At 48.2% G+C, this 15,416-nt stretch overlaps 1 protein-coding gene across 2 annotated transcripts in view; it reads left to right on the top strand.

The window, feature by feature from the left end:
• Positions 1–2,777: 2,777 nt before the first annotated feature.
• Positions 2,778–15,416, top strand: part of HS6ST2 (heparan sulfate 6-O-sulfotransferase 2) — a 345,758-nt gene continuing 333,119 nt past the window's right edge. For both annotated transcript variants that reach the window (XM_025372219.1, XM_025372218.1), the window contains exons 1-3: positions 2,778–2,927; positions 5,312–6,005; positions 6,862–7,380. In XM_025372219.1, the coding sequence (XP_025228004.1) occupies positions 5,578–6,005; positions 6,862–7,380 (947 nt within the window). In that variant the 5' untranslated portion in view covers positions 2,778–2,927; positions 5,312–5,577. The remainder of the gene's footprint in view (positions 2,928–5,311; positions 6,006–6,861; positions 7,381–15,416) is intronic.

Below are 15,416 nucleotides of genomic sequence, written 5' to 3'. Positions count from 1 at the left end.
TTTTTCTACTCTGCCACTGTGAACTGGTGCTGACAGCCCAGGGCTCAGCCGACGGGGCTTGCTTAGCTAAGGCTCATGCAGGATGAATGCAAACTTGACCTTGTTTTTTAATCCCAACTGCTGTGGTTTGACCGGCTGCTCAAATGGAAACCCCTCCGGCCAGATCAACCATTAACTTTTGAAGCGAATGGAGCTTAAAATTAGTGTCAAGAGTTTAAAGTAGGGCTTGCCCTGTAAGCTCTCCTCTTTATTTACCTATAGCTCTCTTCCATTCTCTACCTCAGCTCTCCAAGCATCTCCTCCACTGCCCTATTTTTTGTTTCCTAGTATCTCATGGGAAGGACCATTCATTAGGGTTAAGCAATGCCATCTACTCTTTTCTTGTTGATATATCTTGGAAGGGGACACGTGTGTATGTCCCATCCCTCAATGTGACACAGTGGATCAGAGGCTTTCCTCCTCCATGGGACATGAGCCAGGAGAGCACTGGAGAGACATGGAGGGAGGGTAAGAAAAGACTGCAGATAAAAAAATAGGATGTGGCAAAGCCAGCCTAGGGCAAAATTAGGCCCATAGCCAGTTGCCTGTCATTAAGTATATGTGTGTTGCTCCTGTGAAGATACAACAAAGATATCAAATCAAAGATATTGAGTCAAAAGAGGTGGAAAAAAACAAGCATTTTCTGAAGGTCTGCTTTTTCAAGAACTAGACTAAGTGTTCTCAGTAGATTATTTTAGTTAACTCGCATGACAGCCCACTGAGGTAGCCATCATTAACCTCATTTTCATGGATGAGAAAATTGAGGTTCTGATGAACTCAAAGAGCCCTAATGAAATCCCACAGGGCAATGTGCTCTCCAAACCTATGCTCTCTTCTCCTTAAAAGCACTCGTTTGAGATTGGATTCCTCTTTACTATATCCCTAAACCAGCTTTTTGGAGGTACCTGGTCAGGCTACTTTCTTCTTCTTCTTTTTTTTTTCTTTTTTTGAGACAGAGTCTCACACTGTCACCCAGGCTGGAATGCGGTAGTATGGTCATGGCTCACTGCACCCTCAATTTCTCAGGCTCAACGGATCCTCCAACCTCAGCCTCCCAAGTAGCTTGGGACCACAGGTGCATGCCACCACGCCCAGCTAATTTTTTATAATTTTGTTGTTGTTGTTGTTGTTGTTGTTGTTGTAGACACGGGGTTTTGCTATGTTGCCCAGGCTGGTCTCAAACTTCTGTGCTCCAGTGATCCACCTGCCTTGGCCTCCCAAAGTGTTGGAACTACAGGAGCCACCATACCCAGCCCAGGATATTTTCTAAGAGTGGAAACTGAGGCCCAAAGAAGTGAGATGACTGTTCCAGGAGCAGTCTGGCCCACTGCCTATGGTTGTGAGGCCTTGGCTTATTGTAGCTTTAAAAGCCCTGCATGAACTGACTCTTCCATTTGTTGTCAGTGAAAAGCGGGAATTTCGTCTGGGCACAGTGGCCCACGCCTGTAATTCCAGCACTTTGGGAGGCTGATGCAGGTGGATCACCTGTGGTCACAAGTTCGACACCAGCCTGGCCAACATGGCCAAACCCCGTCTCTACTAAAAATCCAAAAAGTAGCCAGGGATGGTGGTGCATGTCTGTAATCCCAGCTACTTGGGATGTTGAGGCATGATAATCGCTTGAACCGGGAGGTGGAGGCTGCAGTGAGCCGAGAACACACCACTGCACTCTGGCCAGGGTGACAGAGTGAGACTCCATCTCAAAAAAAGGGAATTTCACTGCTAGTGAAATACTGGGAATCCTTCATCAGGAGAGGGTTGGTCATCGGGCTGCCTGTTCACAGGGTTGGGTCTACTATGAACCCCATTCCAGTGCTTATCCTACCTTCTTAGCACATATTCATTTAGCATACACAGCACCCTGGCACCTCCTTTTTTTTTTTTTTAACTCCTTGAGCCCCATGTTTTGTTAGGCTAGAAAAATAAAACTCAGTGTTTTGTGGGGAAAATAAATGACTATTGAGAGTGATGCATATAACACACCCAACCTGTTTATAATATTAAAGCCTGAATTGCAGGACAGTGTTTTCATTAAGTACTGCTATTCATTCCGTTTGGAGAGACACATAAGAACAGAAACCAATCAACTCAGTAGTTTGCATGCCTTTGATCTTTGTGACAGAATTGCCTATTATTGAGAGTATGAACATTTTCACAAAATGAGAGACAGCTAGAAAACCAGGGTTGAAGAGAATGCTCAGGATGAGGGGAAGACATCATCTATGCTTTCTAGAAAGAGTGTCATGCTTACTTTAATATGAAATTTTCACTATTTCTGTTCTAATTTGAACAGGGTACCCTGCTGTCACCCTTGTAATATGGGCCCAGAACAATTGCAGCTGCTGCTGGCCTGGTGGGATCCAGTGATGCAAATGTCACAGAACGCATGTAGGACCAGGTCTAAGTCATTCCCCCGGGCTAAGGCCCTGAGTCTTTGGCAGTCCTTCAGCCTTTGAGGAAGACAGTAAAGGTAAAAATGTGACAAGGAATGTCAGATCAGGAAAGTGCCCCTTGAATCACAAAGTCAACCTTGCTGTCTCTCAGATAGGGAAGTTGAGCCCAAAGGTGAGCAAGTGGCTTCCTCAGGGTCATATATATATAGGGTCTCATTAGTGTCAGAGTCAAGACATGAGCCCAGGTCTCTGGACTCCCAGGCCAGTGCTCTTGCAACTACCTCCCACTGTTGTCTCAGATTACAGGAACCAAATGCAGGTCTGGCCTCGTGCTGCTTAGTATGCAAGCCAGGCTGACCTTTATGCTCCCAGAATCATCAACCTTTTCATTGGAAACCACGGAAGGACGGTTCTGGGAAAATAATGAAAATCATACCACACCATAGAGACAACCAGAAGCCCTGCTCAGATGACAGAGTTCTCCTCGCCTTCCAGGTACTGAATCCCAAATATATGTATACACAGCAACCCCAGTTGGTGTTAGAAATAAGGAGATGGAAAACCAAAGTCTTGACAGTTCGGCCAGTTCTCTTCCTTTTTTTTTTTTTTTTTCCTCCCACCCCCAGTCTCTCCCCAAAAGGCCAAAATCTAGAGCATTTGAGCCTTTGTCATTCACTGCCTGAGAGGAACCAGCTCCTGGGAGCAGAGACCAGCCGAGATTACAAGAAGCCTCTTCAACATGCAGCCAAGGCACAGCCCTGGCCTCAGGAGAACATGGCTCTTGGGACACACGTAGGAAAAATTCCCTGCTTCTCGGAAAAAAAGCCTCTTCAATCCTGGAGGGATCTTCTGAGGTTTGTGGGACTCCCTGCTCCCCACAAAGACTGTTTTCTTGTACTTCCAGGAGCCCTGATATATGAATTCCTGTATGAGAGATTCATTTCTTTGTTCCTCACAGCATGAGGGGGCGGAGGAAGGGCTTCTAAATGCAAAAATCCCAGAGACAGATTACATCTCAGAAACTGAACTTTACAGCCCCACCGTGTCCCTCTTGCTCTGCAACTACCAACCTCACTGGCCCTTTCTCTGAAGGTTGGACTGTGAGTGTGCATGCATGTGTGTGGACACGTTCCTTATCACAACTCAAATGAGTAAAACCTGACTTTTCCCCGTACTGTTTACCACTTCCCGCTTCCCTCCACCCAAGGCACTTTCTTGTGTTCCAATGCCACTAATCCCTCTTACAGTAGAAACTCCATAGTTTAGCTGCTGACGGCTTGAATCTGTGACCCACCTGTTTCAGAAATATTTTCCTAGGGACCCAGTGAATGCCATTACATACAAAGGTGGTGTAATGGCAGGGAATCTTTATGCAGCACCATGAGGAGAGCCACCTATTGGGTAGGCTAAAGAGGTTGACCGCAGTGAGTGGCCAAGCAGAAGGCAGGGGCAGCTGGCAAACTGAGCTGCGGGGCCACCCCCATAGCTTCCCTCTACCCTGGCTCACACCCTAAGCTGCCCTCAGGGGGAGCAGGCCCAGGCCTACCAGCCTGGGCACCAGGGGAGCTCTTGGGGAAGTTGAGAGGTCTACCTTGTAAGTTACTGCATCTGGCTTCTTCGTACAAGTTCATTGGGTTTTCAGAGTGTTCCTGGAGCCTCAGGACAGGCGATGCCTGAAGGGCTAGAAATTCAGGAGTCCAAAAAAATCCACTATCCCTTATGTTTGCAGCTGGACAAAGGGTCCCTCACTGTCCCCAGTATGTTTGGGGCACACAGAAGTCTAGCCAGGGCTGGGAATTCTAGGGGGTGGTAAGGACAGGGTGCACAGCTGCAAAATTGCTGGAGAAGGGCCTGTTCCTTATTTGGCCTGTGACGCAGTTGGCACATTGAGCTTAGAGCAACAGGTAAACACAGCCTCACATTTGGAGTGGCCTAAAGGTTTCTACATTTCATCCCCACGGTGACTCAGTTGGTCAAAACAGAGGACATAATTGGTCCTATCTTACAGACAAGAAAACTGAGGCTCAGGAGGGGCAAGTGATTATTCCAGGGTTGCCCAGCAAGGAAGTGACAGATTTCCCAGGACTTCTAGACTATTCTTAGGCTTGCCGCTTCATGGCATAGATAGAACAGGAAAGGGATGGAGCAGAGCTCAGCGAGGGAGATACTGGGAGAGCCTGTCTCCAGGAGGGACATGCCCCCACCCCAGAACTCAGCTCGTGGTCCGCATCCTCTCACTCAGTGGCCCCAGTGCCAACAGCACTGCTCAGAAACACTGCTGCCAACCGGTGCCCCTTCTGCAGCAATGGGACTGGAGGGAGTTGCACACTCAGTCACGGAAACACCAGTGTCCTGATGTACAGCAAGCCCCTTTGATCAATCAGATGGGGACAGACTGAGTCCTGAGTTCCCAGGGTCCTTTTCCTGAAGGGACATCCATTCTTTCCATGTTAATCCTTGCATCCCTGGTCCTGCAACAGCAAAGAGCCTTTCGGACACTGGAGCTTGAGGAAGATCGGTGCCTATTTATTAGAGAAGGTGGTGTTAGTATCAGGAAATAGGTGGATGGTGCCGGGTTTCTTGGGTTCAAACCCTGGCGCTCTGCTGTGTGACCTTGGGCACGTCCCTACCCCTCTCTGGGCCTCAGTTTCCTCATGTGTCACATTACCTTGGATTAGATGGTCTCACTCTGATGGAGTTTTTAGTTATGTATCCATTCATTCAACAAACATTTTGTGAGTCAAGCCCTCCTGCAGGCACAGGGTTTGGTACACAGGATTCAGCAAGAAGACAGTCTGTGCTCTAAAAAAGGTCAGATTCTCATTCTGTAATGCTTTTTGGTCATGCTGTCTTTTTATCATGCTGACTTACCTTTTCAGAAAATGCCCCCGCTTCCGCTGGAGAATGGAAATTGGCAAAGAGAGACGGAAAAGCTCCAATTTGCGCCTTTGCTATTTTAGGAGAGGTTGAAATTACGAGCCCAAGTGGAGTGATGCGCTAAGCAGGGTGACCTCCGTACTCCTAGAAAAGAGAAAACCCAGGTTCTCTGCTTGTGAAGTGGCTCGAGCTCTTAGGCGTGAGGCATTATTATATAAATTCAAGCTCGCTCGTGATCCTTAGTACCCTGAGTTGCCTGAAGGGGGGAATGGCACTGCCTGCGTGTGCAGTCCGGGCGTTCGAGCCGCCGCGGCAACCGGAACGAGGAGCGCCCGCCCGCACCACCTGTCCCCGCCGGCATTCCAGAGTAGAGGCCGAATTGGCAGCGAGCCGGCCAGGGTCGGTCGCCGCCTCAGTTCGCGCGGGCCCTCCTAGGGGTGTGTCTCACGGATTCCACTCCCGGCCGCTCCTGGACAAGCCCCGAAAGGCGTCTTCTTCCCTGGCGGGAGCCGCGTGCGCCCCGCTTTTCGCGCTGCTGTCCCGGGGCCGCCGCAGGCGGATGCACGTCCTCAGGCGACGCTGGGACCTGGGCTCCCTCTGCCGGGTCCTGCTCACTCGGGGCCTGGCCGCCCTGGGCCACTCGCTGAAGCACGTGCTCGGTGCGATCTTCTCCAAGATTTTCGGCCCCCTGGCCAGGTACGTTCTAGGTGAAAGCGGGGTTCGCGCCCCCAGGCCAGGGTGCGAAGGTGCTGTACGGGCAGGGAAGGCAGCCGCGGGGGGTATAGAAGGGCGCAAAGTTCCAGCTGGCCATTGGTGGACAGGCTGGGGTCTCCGGAGGGGCGCGGCGCGCATTTGGCCACGCCGCGGCTCCGTCGCCACTGTTCCGCTGGCACCGGCAGCGCAGCGTCTCCGCTAGCAAGTCGGGCTGCGGGCGGGCTCCTTCCCCCAGGGGAACTCTGAGCGCCCGGCTCCGAGCTCCCTCGAGGCCGCCTCCCGGGTGGGCAAGCGGGCGCGGGCGCGGGCTAAAGGAGGGCTTTGGGGCATGCGGGGAGAAACCGGGACAGAGGTGTGCGTTCCAAAAGGGATGGGGGCAGAAGAGCTCGGAGAGTCCGGCGGGCGAAGCGGGATGGGGATGGGAGCCACCGAGAGTGGAGCGAGATACACGGGGGCCCGGACTGTGGGCGTGAGTTGAGGGGAGTGGGGCGACTGGGCCCGGAGGGGTCCCACTGGGTCGAAAACCCGCGGAGGGGCTCTGGGGAGCTCCGAAGAGCTCTGGCGGGGGGAGGGGGCGAGCGGCCCGCGGGAAGGAATCGGGGTGGGGGTGTGTGTGTGCCGCAGAAGCCACAGCGCTGAGCCTGCCGGGAAGGAAGGAAGCGGGGAAGGGAGCCGCCGCCGCAGCCGCCGCCGCAGCCGCCGCCGCCGTGGAGTACTCGGTGCGGAGGGGAGGGGGAGAGGGGCGCAGCGGCGGCTCCGGGGGGGGGGGGCGGTGCGGGGGCACGGCGAGCGCGGGCCGAGCTGCGGGATTGACGTAACGAGCTTGGGTTTCCCCCAGCGTCGGGAACATGGATGAGAAATCCAACAAGCTGCTGCTAGCTTTGGTGATGCTCTTCCTATTTGCCGTGATCGTCCTCCAATACGTATGCCCCGGCACAGAATGCCAGCTCCTCCGCCTGCAGGCGTTCAGCTCCCCGGTGCGGGACCCGTACCGCTCGGAGGATGAGAGCTCCGCCAGGTTCGTGCCCCGCTACAATTTCACCCGCGGCGACCTCCTGCGCAAGGTAGACTTCGACATCAAAGGCGATGACCTGATCGTGTTCCTGCACATCCAGAAGACCGGGGGCACCACTTTCGGCCGCCACTTGGTGCGCAACATCCAGCTGGAGCAGCCGTGCGAGTGCCGCGTGGGTCAGAAGAAATGCACTTGCCACCGGCCGGGTAAGCGGGAGACCTGGCTCTTCTCCAGGTTCTCCACGGGCTGGAGCTGCGGGTTGCACGCCGACTGGACTGAGCTCACCAGCTGTGTGCCCTCTGTGGTGGACGGCAAGCGCGACGCCAGGCTGAGACCGTCCAGGTGAGTGCGCTCCCGTAGTCAAGCGGGACTGGGGCCTAGGAGGACTGGGAGGCGCGGCTGCCCCAAGCCAGGGACCTAGCAGGCACCCTGGCGCCCGGGCGTTTGCACCCCGACTGGGCGGTGCTGGGCGCCCAGTAGCGCACGTTCGCGGCGCTGTGGCGGCCTCAGAAAGGCTTTCTGCTCTGGCCCCGGACTGACCGTCTGTCTGTCCGCAGGGTGGCCTGCGTGATGGTTGGGAGAACTGGAGAGGGGAGGCAGCCGAGAGGCCCGGAACAAGCGCCTCACTGGCCGCTGGGACGGGGCATCGCACTCAGTCTCCGCACTGGAGAGCCCTAAAGAGCCGCGCTCTCGGTGCAGCGTCTCTGGATACCTCCTTTCCTCTACTCTGCACCCGGGTTCCGAAGTCTCCTTTTAGCGCTCTCTTCCTCCTTTCGGCGCCCGCATTCTTCCCTCCCCCTTTTTTCTCGCTTCGTCTATTTGCCTTGTTCTCCCTCTTTCTCTCTTGTGCCCCAGATCTTGTCTGCTCCTGTTTGCTCGCTGTTTCCTTCTTTCCATTCCCCTCTTTCGCTTTTCTTCTTTTGCTCTCTTACCCTTTCTGTTTCTCTCTTCTTGCCAGACTTTTATCACCTCCCTCCTTCCCCGCTCTAGCTCTGCTCTCCCCGGGCTACTGGGTGTCCCTCTGTCTCTATTTTCTGACATCCAAGGAGAGCTCGTGGTTCCCAGGCTTGCCTCTCACCACTGGCTGCATGAGAGGCATCTGTGGCTCTTTAGGAGTGCTGGGGGCACCCCGCGGACCGAAGGGCGGGCTGGGATGGTGCCCTGGACCCCATGTGGGGTTCAGCCACCAGGAACCTCTCCTGATTTACAAAAAGTATTTAAAAAGCCCGAGCCCGAGCCCCGGCATGGGGCGCTGCCAGCCCATTTTCTGTGAGCCTGGGCTGATGCGGTAAAAACTGATTTATTAATAGTCTGTAGCCAGAAGCAAGGGTATTTTCCTTCCTCCAGAGGCGATGTCCAGTTGCTGGAGGTCATGGAGTACTGTAAAGTGGATGGTGGTGGGGTGGGGGAAGTGAGTGCTATGGGGTGCAGTTGGTCCAGCCAGGGCTACTGTTTCGCAAGTCTCCTTAAAACAAATCTGGGCTGAAGGAGGGAGTCTAGGGGGTGCACAAGGTGAGTTTCATGGCCTGGAGGCCTCTGGATAGGGTCACTGGGCCGGCAAGGACATGTCTGTGTACCGCCCCCATCCCCCCCGGATGCACTTGTTACCCTGGACAAGGGGATGCTTTGCAGTTGACTGTCAGAATGCAACAACCAGTGTGGATTTTTCTGTCCAACTGCAGCAAATAGAGCCCTAGAGCCTTGACTTTCAGATTACCATTGAGATTTAGGGGGAACATCACCCCCTGCCTCTCCTCTTCACTCTTCTTTTCTCTCAGTTTACAGTGTCCTTTCTCAAATGCTGGAATTGTGGCAGAATCTGCCAAACTTGTATTTCCTTTACAATACTAACAGTTTTTTTCTTCCACCCCAAGAAAACCTTAGCTCCAGGACCTCAATCCATTGGTACAATTGTCTAAGTCATTGTCACAACAATATTCTGGTGTTTAAGAAGTTCCCAAACAATTTGGCAATATTGAAAAGAATTTGTCATACTGACAGACCTTGTAGGTGTAGTGAGAGGTGGTAATATTTAAAAAGCTCTTCTGGGAAAAAGTAGAATTCCACAGCCACGACTATAGCAGAGAAGTGAAAACAAGGTCTTGGTCACCATGAAAGCCATGGCCTTGTCTGGAGTTCCATGGGGCACATGTGCCTTTACTGATCCTTTTGAACATGTAGGTCAGGGTATGTTGTCTATAAACACACATTATTAATGTGGCCTAGATTATCTGTTTGGTGGCTACAGTCCTCTAGCAGATTCCTTCCCGAATTCTCCAGAAGATAACCAGGACCCCTCAAAGCCTCTTGGATTGTCCCAAATTGAAGCAAAATTATTTGAAATGACATAGGGTTTTCTTGGTTATTAAAAGGGTGATGCCACAGTGCCACCTAGTCTAATCAAAGAAAAACCACGTTCTAAAAAGTCACAGTTACTGGATTTTACAGTATTTGCAAAAATGAAATAAAATTTGCTAGAGAAATGCATTGCTACCTCAAGAGCACCTTTTTATTTCATTCATTCCTGCCCACCTCCAGAAATATTCACCTTGAAGAATAGGGATAGCCTAGGGGTTCCAGAATTTCCCTGGATGTTGACAGATCCCTAGGGGTTGCAGGACCAGTTCTGTGAGTTCTGATAATCTGTAAGAACTAAGGTGTGCATGTGTGTGTGAGAATGAGAGAGTGTGTGTATATGACTGTTGTATGTGTCTGTGCTAGGAGAAAATTTAGAGGTAAAGGCAGCTGCACCAGTGGTGAAATGTGGGGTTGAGAAACTGGTGTCTGGAAATGGGAGAGTCAGCTTTTGGGTGTTCCTGTGTCAAACAGCCTCTCCGTGACAGCTGGTGGTCTCTGTGCTCTTCTCAACTGAGGGGAACAACAGTTCCACCTTTCTGGCCTGGGAGTTCAGACAGCTGGGCCTTAGTTCTAGGCCAGCCACTAACCGGCCATGTGACCCTTGACCAGATCCTGTGTAGAGTGCACTCCAGTTTGTGATAAGCATTCATATCCCTTATCTCTGGTATTCCTCTGTAAACTTACACAATCTTCAGCAAGAGGCCAAAGTGGACAAAAGTATCCCCATTTATCAGATGAGAATGAAGCCCAAAAAGGCTAAAGGGCTTCCCCGGGTCACTGAGTTTTTTTTTGCGGCACAGCAGGCATCTGACTCCAGTTCTGTCTGACTCCACAACCCTTGCTCTGTTGACTGCACCTGATGAACAAGGGTTTTCTGCAAAAACACAGTAAGGTCTTTCATGTTAGTCATTCCCACAAAGTGAATGAACAGTCAATACATGTTGGCTGTTGTTATCACCTACATCATTATCATCGTCAGTCATTTTACAACATGTGAGTTTGGATGAGTTTTTGGGCCAGGGTTACCACACACCTTGCGAGAAGAACGGATTTCTACATCCCTAAGGCTTTCTATTCACTGGGGATAAGTCTTGTGGCTAGATTGCAGAGGGGTCTTTCATTGCCATGTTGGGAATCTCTGCAAAGCTGAGTAGGATGGGAGCAGGCTGAGGCCTGGTTGGATGAGCTTCAGTAGGAGTCTTCAGCTGAGACAGGAACCACCTACTGACTCACAGCCATTCATCCACATTAGGGGGGTATCAGAGGCTATTGTGGCTGCAAGCCAAGACTCTGAATCCTGCTTCCAGTGCTACCTTTGGGATGCTTCTCTGCCTCCGCGGATGGTTAAGTGCTTGGGTGATATATAACTGCTGAATAGAAACGACTGTGATCACGTTGCCTGGAGAGGACAAAGAGAGAGAGAGTGCTTGGCTGGTGAAAAGCTCAAGTTGTTTATTAAGAATAATATTTCTTTTAAAAAATCAGAAATTGGATTTCATCCATCTGTCTGCCAGTGTGTTGTTTGCAGTCAGAGAAGGGTCTTGCTCATTTTAGAATTTCTGAGACCATTTTTGAAAGTGTATCCAAACATTGTTGCTCACAAGCTGTTAAAAGTCCCAAATTCTGCAGGCTTTTCTCAGGTCAAATTTCCTCTGTTTGTAGCCAACTCTAGTGTGCCATTTGTTCTGTAGGGGGAATTCAGAACTGGGCCCAAAGAAATAGCACTAGCCCCCTTCTTCATCACTAGGTATCATGCTGGCCAGCATGCACAGAATGGGGTTGAGAGGTCAGGGTCCATGGCTATACAAGTCAAAGAATCTGATCATATTCACGTTGCACCCTAGACTTTTAGCATCTCTAAAAATTTTCAGTTTGGATGAGTGATTGAGCCAGGATTACCACACCCATTGGGAGAAGAACAGATTTCTACATCCCCGAGGTGTTTTATTCAACAGGGGTAGGTCTTGTGGCTAGATTGCAGAGGGGACTTTCTGCATGTTGCCATGTTGGGAATCCCTGCAAAGCTGAGCAGGATGGGAGCAGGCTGAGGCATCTGGAAGGGTAATTAATTATCATCTTCAATCCAGCAGGATATCATTGATGGGAAAGGACTAAACAGTGTTTGTTTAGATGGAGAAAAGCTTTTTTCGGTCATTCTATTTTTTTTTTAAATTGTGGGAAAAGCTTTCTCTTTCCATTTGTTCTTAAAAGGTGGCTCTATTTTGAAAGAGCTGTAACTATAGGGTGTGTCTACCTGATCATGCCTCACAAGCCCATGCTTTCCCTCTTTCTCTTCCTTGATTTTGCAGTGAGGCAAAATGACACAATAGGCTTGTGGTATAAGCTGAGGCATTAAGCAGAATGGACTGTTACAGCCAGTAGTCAGTACTGGTTGTGTGATTCATCAGGCTGTAAGCTGTTGGGCTCTCAGCTTTACTTAGCTGAGGATACATTTCTTCAGCTGTCTTTGAGAGCCGTGGTACCATCTTACCTATTTCATAGAAGAGGGGGCGAAATCTACCATTACAATATCTACAGATGTAGATGTAGTTATGATGTAAATGTAGTAGATGCCGGTAGTATTAATTAGCATCTTTGCATGGATGTCAAACATGGTGTTGGAGTCCTGACAAAGCTGTAAGTTCTCAGGTAGTGCAAAAGGCTATTCAGAATTAATATCACTTAATAATAATTTTAGATCTGTGCTATGTGGCAATTAAAATACTAGAGCTTGTCTTTTATGGATATGAGTCATCAACTGAGGTAGTATGAAATGACATTAAAAGAATAGCCATCCCTTTTTTTCTGTCATTCATTAAACAAGATTTTGTGAAACTGTTCATTATATTCCAGGGAAGAGACATCATTCTCTGTCTCACAGAGCTTATGGTAGAACAGAACAATTTGGTACTTTAGATATTTAATTAAAAATGGATTTTGTTTGAAAACAGTTTGAAAATCAGTAATGTCTTTAAAATGTCATACATTTACCAGAATATACAAAAAATAGAGAAAAGTCCATCTGTTATGTTGTAGTTTGGGTCTAATCGGCAAAGCAGATGGAGTAACTATCGTGTCTCTGGCATGGTGCTAGCAGCTGGGGGGAGATTAGAGCCAAGATGAAACCAAAAAAGCCAAGATAACCATCTTCAGCCTCAAGTCCATAAAGATTAGCATATGAAGTGCTGGACTGTGTAGTGTAGACAGGTGCTGGGAGAGGAAGTTTAGATTTTGGACAAGCCCTTTCCCCTCCCTTGGTCTTAGTGTCTTATCTATAAAATGGGATATTTAAAAGAGATGATTTCCAGGGCCCTTTCCTTTCTAAAGTATGAGGAACAGGCCAGAAAAAGGAGACATCCTTTTGAGAAGGCCTCTGGGAGTAGGAGAGTTGTATTAATTAGAAAGGAGGCATTGTGGGTGGGCATGGAGTCCTCATGACCTTTTGAGGTCCAGCAACCTCACCTAGGCAGGTCTGGCCAGACCCAAAATGTTCATGTTTGGAGAAACAATGGTTAGGGAAGTAGATGGGGTTAGGCTCCACTGTGGAGGACTTGAATGGCAATGAGCAACCCCAGTAAGTATGAGAAGCTCTTGGATGGAAAGAGTGAAAAAAAAAAAAAAACAAAAAAAAAAACAAAAAAAACCATGAAAGTAAATAAAGGTCGAAGTCTAGGTAAAGCTATCTCCCTGATATCTAGTCTGGAATGTAGGTGGTACCTGCCATCAAAACGGAGAGGTTGAGAAGGGGATCTAGTTTGGACTGGAGGGTACTAAGGAGTCATGACTGATTCTTGTTGCCTAGATTTCTAGTGGACAGGCCTAATAAGGAGGTGACAGCTGGGGCTCTGGGGTAGGTTTGGGCTCAGTCGTACATTTTATGTGGGAATCTGTGAACCCAGTTAATCTGAATTCACAATTGGCATTGTTATTTAAATGATAGCTGCAATTCACATACGGGACTCTTAGCCAAGGAAAAGGATGTTTGAATAAAGGAAAAAAGATCAGTAGTTACGATTACATAAGAATAAAATATGGTTATCTGTCAAAAAAAGCCAAAATGAAAAGGTTTCAAACTGGTAAAAATGTGCACAATTACAGCGGACACAAAGGTGAAATCTTTACTGTACAAAAAACTCTTATGAATTGATTAGAGAATCAAAGGACATGACCAGACAGTATACAACATAGGACCCCCAGCTAGTTTGCAGACATGGAAAAACTGGCCGGGCGCGGTGGCTCAAGCCTGTAATCCCAGCACTTTGGGAGGCCGAGACGGGCGGATCACGAGGTCAGGAGATCGAGACCATCCTGGCTAACACGGTGAAACCCCGTCTCTACTAAAAAAAAATACAAAAAACTAGCTGGGCGCAGTGGCGGGCGCCTGTAGTCCCAGCTACTCGGGAGGCTGAGGCAGGAGAATGGCGCGAACCCGGGAGGCGGAGCTTGCAGTGAGCTGAGATCCGGCCACTGCACTCCAGCCTGGGCGGCAGAGCGAGACTCCGTCTCAAAAAAAAAAAAAAAAAAAAAAAGAAAAACTGTTTTATTTCACTGGTACTAAAGAAATGCACATTTAAACATAGAATACTTTTTTTGCCTGTCTAACCCTGATTAAAACAAACAAACAAACAAAGCAAAACCCAACATACATCACCACCAAACAAAAAAAGTAGACAGTGCTGACAAGGGCATGGTAAATATCAAAAATCTCATACATTGTTAGTGGGAATGTAACTTGAATGATCTTTTTGGAAATAAATAGTATAAATACAGAATATAAAAATATTTATTTCTATGACCCATAATTTCTTTTCTGGGATTTTGCAGAAAAACATACTTTTATACATGCTTTCATTCATTCACTCATTTATTTATTTATTCAGCAAATATTTATTGAGTATCTGCTATCCCTGTGCTATGTGCTGGGGTTACGGGGAAGAACCAGGTAGATGTGGTCCCTGCCTTCATAGGAGTGGGAAAGATAGACAGAAAACAAATTATCAATTACTTAAAATTGTATGAAGTGCCATGGGGGGAAAGTACAGGATGCTATAAGAACATATACTAGGAGGCTAACTGGAGTTATTATAAGTGCAACAAATTGGAAACAATCTGAACATCTACATGGAGAAGAATGGTTTGAGAAATCTCAGTACATCCACTTGAAGGATTATTACAAAATCACTTAAATGTCCTTTGATAGAGCATGGAAAATTGCTAGTGATTTAATGCTAAGAGAAAAAGAGATAGAAAATTATGGACCCAGTATGACTACAATTATGTTAAAGAAAAAAAGAGAGGGAGAGAGTGAGCGAGCGAGCGAGAGAAATCATCTCCTACCCCTCCCAAATCTAAGCATAAAAGACAGAGACTGGAAGAAAAAAATACTAGAATATTAATAGATCTATTAATGATTTGTTTTCTTATTCTGCTTTTCTGAAGGTTTTGAATTTTCTTTATTAGTCTACATTATTTATATAATAACAATAAGCATTAACAATTTTTAAAATAATGTTTTACTAAGCTGTGATTAATTACACACAGGTCTACTTTTTTGGTTCCTGGCTGGTTATTTCATTAGCTTCTTGATATCCTGGGAGTCCTTAATGAGGAGAGTAGCCTCAGCCCAAATAAACCCTCAAACTGAAAGGCAGAGGTGATGAGTCAGACATTGCCTGCTGATTTTCGATAACTGGCTGTTATCATACTCCCACACAATGTGTGGAAATCTTTTTATGCCAGTACGGTATAGAGCTACTTGAGTGAATTGCTATTGTTTCTTCCTCATTTATTAACTATAAATTTTAATTTATAAATTATATGGAACAGGAAGTTAATAGTGGTACAGTTGGAAATATAAGGCTTATTCTGCTCAGCCAGAGCCATCCGAGATAGTCTGGACTTTGATCTCCATGAGCTTCTTTCTTAGTGAGTTAACACCAGGGCTGATGGCCTGGCTGGAAGAGTTAAAATCTTGGGATTGGTAAAGGGCTATAGTTCTAAACATCCATAACTGAGAGCTT

The sequence above is a fragment of the Theropithecus gelada genome, chromosome X (genome assembly GCF_003255815.1).
Source record: "Theropithecus gelada isolate Dixy chromosome X, Tgel_1.0, whole genome shotgun sequence".
NCBI lineage: Eukaryota > Metazoa > Chordata > Mammalia > Primates > Cercopithecidae > Theropithecus > Theropithecus gelada.
Note: the sequence above shows the minus strand (reverse complement) of the source record. Positions and strands in the feature narration are given on the sequence as shown.